Source organism: Epinephelus fuscoguttatus, linkage group LG13 (genome assembly GCF_011397635.1).
Source record: "Epinephelus fuscoguttatus linkage group LG13, E.fuscoguttatus.final_Chr_v1".
Classification (NCBI taxonomy): domain Eukaryota; kingdom Metazoa; phylum Chordata; class Actinopteri; order Perciformes; family Serranidae; genus Epinephelus; species Epinephelus fuscoguttatus.
The window spans coordinates 34,026,367-34,037,319 of NC_064764.1; the positions used below are offsets into that span (position 1 = coordinate 34,026,367).

Genomic DNA, 10,953 nt, shown 5'->3' on the forward strand with positions numbered 1-10,953 from the left:
AATTCAGTATTAACTGTAGCTCCATGTAAAGTGAATAAAGGTGATGTTTCTCAGCTAATCCTTCACTCGTCTGCATTAATGAAGCAGTTTACAGGTTTTTTTTTTAACTTCTGGTTTATTAAAACTGTTCTGAGTGAAACATGAAGCTGAATTCAGACTTCAGTTATAGTAATATAAAGTAGTAGTAAAAGAAATAACTTTTGACATTAATTTTTTAATATGATATAAAGGAGGTACGGTAAAGCAGTGACACATTCTCAGCCCTAATGTTGCTGAGTTTAATTTCTAATGTAGGTTGAGAATGAAGTCAGACGGGGAAAGACAGGGACATCATGTACTGACGTTGAGTGACGGACTTGTCAGTCTTCGTGTCATTTTCTTCTGCACAACAACAGTCCCTTTTTGTTGTGGCTACATGTTTAACAAACAGTTGCTGAAGACAAAAATTTAGCTTAGACTGGTTGTTAGTCATTACAGACACAGACAGTGCAACAGGTACCAGAGCTACGTAAAGACATTTTAGAAAATGCTGAGTTAACATTAGTTAAATATTTGTTAAAAAATAAATCAGTGTTTGCTAAACTGGAGGCAAATTACTTTTGAAAAGAACCAGCGTTGGCAGTTAGCCACTAAGAGTAGCCACTGGGACTAACCACAGACAGTCTATGGGGCTAACTAGCTTACTGCTACTTCCGCTATTTCACTGGAAGTTGCGCCCATAATCATTTCTACAGTAGTGCCCTGAGGAATAAGGTGGATAGAATTCATCATATGTCAGGCAGCTCACAGTTAATCTCTGTGGATCTGAAATCTCTTTACCATTTCAGACCGTTTATCTTTGAAAAAGCATCCCATTTATTTTGGCACTGGAGTGCTTCATTAACTCTGCTGGGACTGCCCAGTGCTGACTGTGAGTGTAGAAGCAGATCAAGAGGAGCCGCCCTTCCCTCTCCTTTCCCTCTCTCCCTCTCAGACTAAATGCCGAATAGCAGTTAAACTAGGCAGTGCAGATCAAATATAAACCAAGATTCTGTTACAGTATTGCCTATTTTTTGCCTAAAATGTCTTTAAAAACATATTTTAGTGCACTGTTTGGCTGTAAACCGAGTTTGTTAACAGCGACATAATGTTTCCTGTATTGTGAATAAAGAGCCTGGAAAAAATGAGATCAAACAGTAAATCTAAGCAGTGCTGACCAAATATAAACCAAGATTCTGTCAGTAAGTTGTGTATTGCATGCCTAAAAGAAAGATATTTTAATGCACCATTTAACTGTCATATGAGATCAGTAGTTACCAGCCGGCCGCCATATTGTTTCCGAAGTAGGGATGTGCCATATCATCTCGTTCACAGTATAATTTTTAATATCATTTGAAAAATTCATACCGTGGTACTCACGATATTTCAGATTGTTGACATAGTGACGTCATTCATTGAACCGGTAGGGTGGAGTGCATTCTGGTAGTTGTAGGTTTTCTACCTCTTGACTAAAACCAATGCCTCAGCCCTTTATCTTTGTTTTCACTGTTGGTATAGATGTAAGTATATGCATCTTTCTGCTAGGGCTGTACCCAAATATTCGGATATTCGAATATTCGTTACTATGGGTAGGTATTCGTTATGAAAATTTGGTATTCGATATTCTTTTTTTTTTTTTTTTTTTTTTACTTTTTTTTTTTTACATATTATTTTGGTGCTAAATGTAGTCTTTTTGTTGTTGGTAAATGTAGGTTATCAATAAAAATCAAAACTTTTAAATTATATTGTTAAAAATGTGAAAATATAGTATAGCCTACCAACTGAGCTTGTGCGCGCGGCACGCTTGAGCGCATCCGTCTGAGGCTGTGGATCAATGCCAAGTTTTACCACTTTATCACTATTCCCTCTAACTTGTAGCTGTTTTTTCGTTATCTTTTGAATTTAATATGAATTATGGAACCGTTTTTGTCAACGTTTGTTTCCCCCGTTTTGTACAATAAATTATTGTTTAAAGTTTGAGCAAGTTTCTTTTGGAGTGCGTGACACAAGCGTGTTTTGAAAACGACCGCGGACTGTCACCTGCTCAACGTATCAGTACCTTCGGATGCCATGACAGTAATAGCCAAAAATGTCAAAATATCATTTACAGACCGATTTAACAGACGATCACTGCTGCCCGACCTGCAGGTCCATTTGTGGGCTCCGCGGGTTACGGGTCGACCCACGCATCACTACTCAGCTCAGTCTATAAGGCTGTACACAACAATAAGGCTATAGACATTATATTCTATTCAGGCCGGCAGAACCAGCAGCGCATCGGCTCAACAGTGCACGGCACTGCTGATTAACCATTTTATTGCAGCACAGAGTGTCTGCCAGCAACCAATTACTTGCAGAGGCTTCCTACAACTTGTTTTAACGGTTCCAATTTAATCAGAAGACAAATTAAACAGGATGACTAGCCAATGTGAAAATCAAAAGAAAGCATAGAATGTACTGAAGGAGACTGTTGTGCCATCACATTTTTTTGTGGTTTGACAGCAAAGATCCGCCCCGGAGTATTATGGTTTTATATTATTATTATATCATATATCAGTGTCATAAAACAGTTGCAAAATGACCATAACATTGTTCATCGCAGTTATTTCTGGGATAATGTATCATCCAACCAAAGTAATTATCATGACAGGCCTAAAAGAGTCTTTCAGAAAGGGGAGCAATGGAATCCATCACAGCCTGCACATTTGTTGGCACTAAAACTACGCCATCAGTTTCCTCTAGTGAGATTTCAGATACCAGTTTTTCATTTTGATGTTTACCAACCCAACGGAGGTCTAATGAGCTCAAGAATTTGAGTTGTTAGTCAGTCTGCCTTATGTGGCTGTGTGTATAATGATTTATAGTATATTTCAAACACTTTCTGGATTGCTTCCATTTTGTACTTGTTTTTTAATGTGTAACAGCTGTCTCACTATTGTCAGTATTCCCTAAGAGTGTCCTTCTGTGATCAAATAGTTACAGGAGAATGGCAGAAGTTCCTAAAGAGCAGGAGATCAAGTGGAAAGAGATCTTCGAGATGCAGCATTCAGTAAGTGTTGTTTTATCAATTCTGGTCCATTGATTGCTAGTAACCCATCATTGTCAAGGGAAATACGCTACTGGCTACTAGTTTTGCTTCAGTCACCAGCCAAAAACAACAATGCTAATCTATTGATTGGCTGGTAGATTTTGATATCCATCAGCTGCAGTGGCAGGTGGACAAAAAAAATAATTTACATTTTGCTCTGAGTTTTCCGAGTCATACATTGTTCCCACTTTGTACAGGAAATGAAAAAGTAAAAAAAAAAAATGTTTCTGTGTGTTGCAGGAGGGCTACTGGGAGTTAACCCCAGAACTGGGAGAACTCATGAATCTCGACGTGGACCTCTTTGCCAACGTGTTCCTGAAAAGCAAGGGCATCCAGTCTCTAGGTGAGAACTCTCAGAACCTGTTTCAGGCCTTTAGAGTGGAAACAGTTTCATCATTTCAGATAATGTTCACCAATTCTGGCATCACACAATGTAAAACATAAACAAATACACTGAACAGAAATCTAAACCCAACACTTTGTTTTTGCTCCTACTTTCATGGGTTTAATTTAAAGATCTAGGACTTTATACATGCACACAGAAGACTCTCAAATATTGGTCAATTGGTTAGTCAATTTTTTTTTTATATATCTGTGGTAGTGAGCACTTCTCTATTCCCAAGATAATCCATCCACCTGACAGGTTTGGCATATCAAGATGCTCATTAAACAGCACCATCACTGAACAGGTGTACCTTGGGGTGGTCACAATTTGTATCCAGGGTTGGAAGGTCAACTGCAGTCTATACCTGCCCGCCTTAATGCGATATCTCAGAAACACCGTAAAGAAATTTCTTCAAATTCGGCACAAACTTCCACTTGTGGTGGTCGGAGGTCAAGGTCTTTTGTGATCTCACAAAACATTATTTTGGCTATAATGGCAAGGCAGCGTTATTTGTACAGCACATTTCATACACAAGGGCGATACACAGTGCTTTACAGAGCAATAAAATATAAAACATAACAGAGGATACAGAAAAGAGTAAAGAGAAAAATAGAGGGTTCATACGTCACAAGCATGTCAGAGATATGTTTGGGTGCTGAGCCACAGAGTACACAAGCAGCAATGTTTTGAAATCAATTCTCTGTGTAAGGATTTTAGAACAGGAGTTGAGTTGTTGTTAGGACGCTAGCAGCAGCATTCTGAATAAGCTGAAGTTGCCAAACAGCTTGTTTTGAATTTCCTACAAACAGACCACTGCAGCGATCTAATCTACTGGAAATAAAGGCGTGTGTGAGCCTGTCAAGGTCTTGCTTTGACATTATTCCTCTGACTCTAGCAGTGTTTTTTAAATGGTAGCAGGCAGGTGACGTTACGGATTTCATGTGGCACTGCAGATTTAAATCTGAGTCCAGGATAACACCGAGGTTTCCTGCTCGTCTCTTAGTTGTAAAAGAAAGGGATTCGAGGTCTGTCTTTCTTTCCATGTCCAAATACAATTATGTCCGTCTTAACTGATAATTCAAGAATTCACACAGTAACTGTGCCAAAATTTCACACAGGTGTCCCAATGTTTATTTACAATAACATGGGTAGAAAATTCTCACATCATGTACATAAAATTAAATGGCACTAAACTGCTAGTTTTAGCCACCTAAAAAACACCCACCAAAAAAAACTAATATCAGTGTAAATGTGCTCTATATTTAGAGTATTTTCACCACTTAACCTTGCCATCAGACGGCCTTTTCCGACAGGGTACTGTAGCCGTTATGTCAAAGTCACCAAACTCCGTCGAAAACTGTAAACTACAGCTTAACTGGTTGGCAGAGGCTTACAACCTGGAGGCAGATGTTCTCGTATATCCAGCTTTATGATTAACCTCTGCTTTGACACCAATACAATGGACGTGAATGGATTTTCTACTGCTCCTTGCTCAAAAAGCAGAGAAAAAAACAACAACATTCACATCTCTTTCAGCAAATAACATCCTGTCATTGTGGAACCAGTGCAGATATCTCAGCCAGGATTTGAGCTTTGGTTCTCGCTAGTTCCCACCAATGTTAAAAGTGTGCATGTCCGTGTGTGGTGCAGGTGTGAAGGCCCACGCAGACATCCTGAGGCTGGTGGCAACTCTTCTGGTTCTGCAGATGATGAGGGAGAAGAAGCTGGAGGAGGGCAAACTGCTCCGCACCCTCTTCAGCCTGGACGACTCCACTCAGCCCAGGTCAGTCCAAAACGAGACAAACAATGCAAAGACACTGATATAATTGACTTTTTGGTATTTTTATAAAAACACATCAACTGATCTTCTTCAACTGAACATCAATCATACATTTTTATGTAACAATATTTAATATATCCTTTCACGTGAAAAATACCTCTTTCATAAAGTGCTTCAAAAGCTTTTTACTATATATAATATACTGTATAATAATTCCCTCTCTTATATCTAAACATTAACAAATGTCTCCTTCAAACAGTTGTATTTAGTCAAATTTCTTGCCAAAAACTACACTTAACAAGATTATATTGAACACATCATGAGAACATTACAATTTGCCTTTGCCTAATACTCATTTTTACTGAATAGAGCTTGAACGCACCGTAATGTAACTCAATGCAACCTCCCTTAGCTGTTAGTTCCGGCCACCGGCTGCTAACAGCTAACGTTAACTAGCTCTCCTCCCGCCAATGTAGCATTATCAGGGAAACAATAGGAGAGCTCTCTGTGTCCTTTTGTGACAAAGGTGTCCTGGGGAATATCTCTATTTGTCCCAAACACATTTTCCACTAACCCCAGGACATCGGGACGCCAACTATTACCAGCCATCTCGAGATCAAAGAGCCCATTTAACAAACAGTCACTATATTCTTCTTGCACCCACTTCAAGTTTGTGTTCTTTGGTCTGGAGTCCTGCTTTTTAGTCCACGCAAAATTGCTAAAACAACAGAAAAACATCAGCCGCTGCCATCAGTGTATGTCATTTAATTTGCTGTTAGGCCACTGGCAGTCGGCAAGGTGAATATCGGTCGATACCATCTAAACTGTAACGCACATACTGCATCCATGATACATGTTCAGAACACGACAAAACAGGTGTGATGTCTCATGTTAATGAAGCAGGTCTTTCTCAGTCTTCCTCACGTGAGGTTAAATTGGTCAGTTACAACTTACAACAGATATAAAAACTAAAGAACAAAACAAAAACACAAGACATGATAAATCCAGGATGGAGCATAAAGGCTTGCATCGTCAGAAGAGGAACTGTAAGAGGAAGCAATCAGCTTTTCATGCAAACATGACCTTCAGATGACCAACGACTTTTAAAGTACTTCTTGAAATTAAACTTGATTGATTTAACCTTTTGTTTATGTTCGTGGAAGTTTCATAATTTATTGTGATTTCCTGCTCTGGATGATTTTATAAACCGCTGTGAGTGGCTACCTCTCTTGGTAATGACTGAGTGTTTCTTCCAGGCCTGAGCGGTGGGAGGCGGTGAAAAGGGCGGTGGACTGGGTTTGCTGGGCTGACCGCCAGTACCCGTGTGTCTACAGCCGGCTGGAGTTTGGTTGGAGCTGGGAATCCTCCACCCGTCAGCTGCTGGGCTACGAAGTCCTTCCTTCCTACTCACCTCTCTGTGGTCTGAACCTGCAGAGGTTTGATACGAGCACTTTTCTTTGGTTTGCAGCTTGAACTGTTTGACAGTACTAGGGATGGATATCACTGGGTTTTATTTATAATATAGATACTAATACTGGTTATGGATACCTATACTTACTTATTGGTATTGATGTGTCTAAGACAAGGACTACGTCATTGATGTAGGATGTGGTGGTTGTTTTGTTGACCGTATGCTAACACTCTCACTAGCCCATTTTACGAGAAATTGCAGGACGTGTTGCATGACTGTTCGTCGTTTTTTGCCCTATGGAAGAAGTCAGGTTTAATTCTGCCGACAGCGATATCTCCAGCTGTACCGACACAAGCGCTAGCATGACTAGCAAGGAGCTAGCAAAAGTGTGGACACAATAACTGTGCACGGGGGTCTTGACCGCAGTTACAAAATCTGAACACAAGTGGTCAGCTGGAAACGCATGATAGAAACAGGTTTAGTTTATTAGGATCCTCATAAGCTCATGCATTGCAGCAGCTATTCTTGAAACTGTTACAGTAATCTCCCATAGATAAAGTTCCACGTAATGTGACGGAGGCAAATTTATTTTCTGTAGCTGTCGACGTAACATATAGTAGCTCTAATATGCATCGATATGTAACGTCTTGTTTACCATCAGGTACGTTTCTTCATTTTCTCCCTGCATTCCATCTCTCACTTTCAATTCAATTTTATTTATAAAGCCCAATATCACAAATCAGAATTCAGCATACAACATCCCTCTGTCCTCTGACCCTCACAGCAGATAAGGAAAAACTCAAAGGCGGAAAAAAATAATAGAAACCTCAGGAAAAGCAACTGAGGAGGGATCCATCTCTCTGAAATTATGTTTGAATAGAGTTTGAATCTGATATGTTTGAAAAATGACAGGCAAGTGGGGCAAGGAAAAAAAATTAAAATGGGTCCTTGAAAAATCATAGGAAAATTTTGAAATTTGGTTTGTGTAAATGTGTGGGAACCCTGGTTATTTTTTTAAAGACTGTTTTTTGGCTTTTACCTTTGACAGGGCACATTAAGCGGAATGGGGAAGACAGAGGGGATGACATGCAGCAAACGGCCGCAGGTACCAATCGATCCTGGGTCGCTGCGGCAAGGACACAGCCTTTGTTAATGGGGCGCCTGCTCTACGAGGTGAGCGCCTGGACGCCCCCTCCGTGGTTATTTTTAACAAGTGAAATTGTTCCTTGAGTTTCCTGTATATATAATGAGAGAGAAGCTATTGCTACAAATGTCTGGTCAACTGATGTCTGGTGGTGATGTGCCTTAATGCTGCTTTACTACCAGAAGATAAACTTCAGCAAGATTATGAATTACTAAAGAACTGTTAGTCCTCGAGCTTCTCAAAAGTTAACAGACAAAGATAAGATAAGGTAAAAATAGATATATGTTGTGGGTTTGTCACACCACAGAACAATGTGTTATCAACCTCCCAGACAAATTTGAATGACTAAATTTCCTGAGTGTAAAAATTAGGTTTCAAAATCATGAAAAAATTGCAGTAGTCTCTGTACTGAAACACTGGGGGTGTGTCCACTGAAGGCCAGTTTTATCTGCCCAATATGGCAGCGACATCGGCAGCAATAAGCCAAAGCAGTACATGCAGTGTGACAAAATGACAAAGCAGCGTTCTGAGTAAGTTATTAAAAGGAAACTGTGGGGATTTTCAACCAGCTCTGCGTCACTGCAGCAAATGAACAGTGTTTGGTTCAACCTACCTCCGTGCTGCAGCATCTGAAGCTCCCCAGTCTCTTGGCAGGGGTCTGCCAAATGATGTAAAACCTCTGCTGGTTGGTAGGTGAGCCAGGGGAGCTCTATGTGCTGTAGCACAGAGGGAGGGTTGACATACGACTGGTTGGAAATTGGGAACGTTTTCCTTTCCCCTCCAAGTTTTCTTACTATTAAACAGTCTAACCCCAAAATGCAGCACTGTACAATTCAGTCTTTTCACGTTTTCCAACATGTAAAAATGTTTTTAGAAACAAATCTTTAATTTTACTTAACCCAGACTTTAGGTACAGCGTTCATAAATAGAGCCCACACTTTTGACTGGCAGCTTCGTCGTCATTAGGGGACAGTTAGGAAAATGCCGACTATGTCAGAATGAACTGTTCATTCATTCATGCATTATCCATGACCACTAATGCTGTTCAAGGTTGCAGTGGGGCTGGAGCCTATTCCAGCTGACACTAGGTGAGAGGCGGGGAATCACAGAGCTGTAAATGAATACCTACAGAAGCACTGTTTATCCAGGAGCTTATTGTTATTTCAGCAACTGTACCAATTTCGTCCCAGTTCTTTATACCCATCCCTAGCTGTTGAGTTAAAATGCCCTTAAATGTCCATATACAGCTGGCGCTCTGTGGTAACCTAACTTTTTAAACTATATAGAAATAAAGTAATGCAGTTTCCTTAATTAGGGTAGGGGATTTGATAGTTTTCTCCTCGGGGAAAACCAATTTCCTGGCTATATATACTGATAATCGTGTTTCTAATTATCTTTTTATATGTGCACATGTCTATGACAAAGCCTTCAGACAGGGAAAGTATCACTGTGAGAGCAGAGCAGCAGGAACAAAAGGAAAGGTCGCGGTGAGAAGCAGTGCGTCAGAGAGCTCAGAATAATCCGGTCCAAAATTAGATTAAAACTGAGGCTCACACAGCAGAAGTCTGCTTCCTCTGAACTTCTGACCCTTTGAATTTAAACACAGTTTTCCTCCCAGTGTCTCACACACGGACATACAGGCAAAAATAGATAAAATTCCTTGTTGAGTGCATGTGTTGTTTGCTTTAAAGGTGCTGTACCAATGAACGTACCTTGCCTTATCTATATGTCACTGCCTTTCAGCACCTTTGATTACTTTATTGTAGCTATAAGTTCAAAATGAAGAAAGTATGACCAGACTGTTGTGTGAACTCGAAGTGTCAGTGAGAACAATGATAAGTATCTGCATACTATCACCTAAGATATAACTAGCTCATGCAATGGCAGGTCTTTTATCAAATTATTTTATATCTTTCTGATGTTGGCTGGTCACAATTTGTTTAAATCTTTTCTCAGCATAATCACCTGGAACATACTGCATGTGCATGAGATGTGCTTTTAGAAAATACAGCTGTTGAACGTAAACATATTGCTGTTTCAAGAACTGGTTCACCACTTCTCTATTTTTTTTTCCTCACACTGCTTCAGTTGTTTTTCCTGTGAAAACCACTATAATGTGTAAAAACCAGCAGCAGACAGAGCCTGTCTGAGAAAAAAAAAATACAGAAGCTAATTACACACAACAGATTTGAACTATCAGGGCCTGTGTCCACATAGCGTTTATTTCTTGGCACTGGTGTCTTTTTCACTCGTTACTAATGAGGAGAGAGCATATGCAGCGGCCTAGCGCCTGTCCGTTCTTTTGTTTTGTTTTGTTTTGTTTTGGGGGTTTTTTGTGCGTCCACTCTAAATGCTTCTATTTGAAAATCTGTGAACTTTTCAGAGAGGCACTGCGATGTCACTGATGCTTCTTTAGCCAGGCTACTGTCACTACAAAGACAGAAAAGCCCATTTGTGGGAGCACATCAGCCGGTGAACACTGAATGTTTCTGATGGTTAATGTTCTTTTATCACTGTATGTGTGTACCTGTGTTTGTAACTGTATAGTCAACCATCAGTTAAGGTAGCGTTATGTAAGCTGCCTAGCTAACGATTATACAATAATATTTGACCTTATACTTAATTATGTTAAACTTGGACCTGTTGTCCTCGTCCGTGGACACTTTTTGTGCCATCTCGTGTAGTAAGAGCACAATTCACTAATCCATGTAAAAACAAGATGGAAGCCATCTCTGCCAAGTCAGGCTGCAGCTGATCCCGACACAAAAGTGAACAAGGTCCAAATCCTGATCAGATTTTGAGATTGAAATTTGTTTATTTAATAGGAGTAGTAGTATAGTTTGATATGGCAACAAATTTGACCAATTTTAGCAACAGTAACAAGATAAGACACTGATAATTAGGAAGTACTCATTTGAAGACGCTGGGACTTTATTATCGTTTATATTTATCAGGTCCTACTGATCCCAAAGAGCTAGGAGAAATCAAAAATGCATAACAAATAAGAGTTTGGGTCTCAGGAGGATATAAACAAAACCCACGTGCAGGGCTTCATTAAAAAAAAAAGTCCTGTGATCACTTTTGTGCCAAAGAAAAACGCTATGTGGACACACGGCCTTAGGTTGCT

At 39.9% G+C, this 10,953-nt stretch overlaps 1 protein-coding gene across 4 annotated transcripts in view; it reads left to right on the plus strand.

Moving 5' to 3' along the window:
• The window catches only part of parp4 (poly (ADP-ribose) polymerase family, member 4), a 41,787-nt gene extending 30,872 nt beyond the window's left edge, over positions 1-10,915 (plus strand). For all 4 annotated transcript variants that reach the window (XM_049595071.1, XM_049595074.1, XM_049595073.1 and 1 more), the window contains 5 exons: positions 2,995-3,067; positions 3,347-3,449; positions 5,142-5,274; positions 6,528-6,707; positions 7,731-10,915. In XM_049595071.1, the coding sequence (XP_049451028.1) occupies positions 2,995-3,067; positions 3,347-3,449; positions 5,142-5,274; positions 6,528-6,707; positions 7,731-7,740 (499 nt within the window). In that variant the 3' untranslated portion in view covers positions 7,741-10,915. The remainder of the gene's footprint in view (positions 1-2,994; positions 3,068-3,346; positions 3,450-5,141; positions 5,275-6,527; positions 6,708-7,730) is intronic.
• The last annotated feature ends 38 nt before the right edge of the window (positions 10,916-10,953 follow it).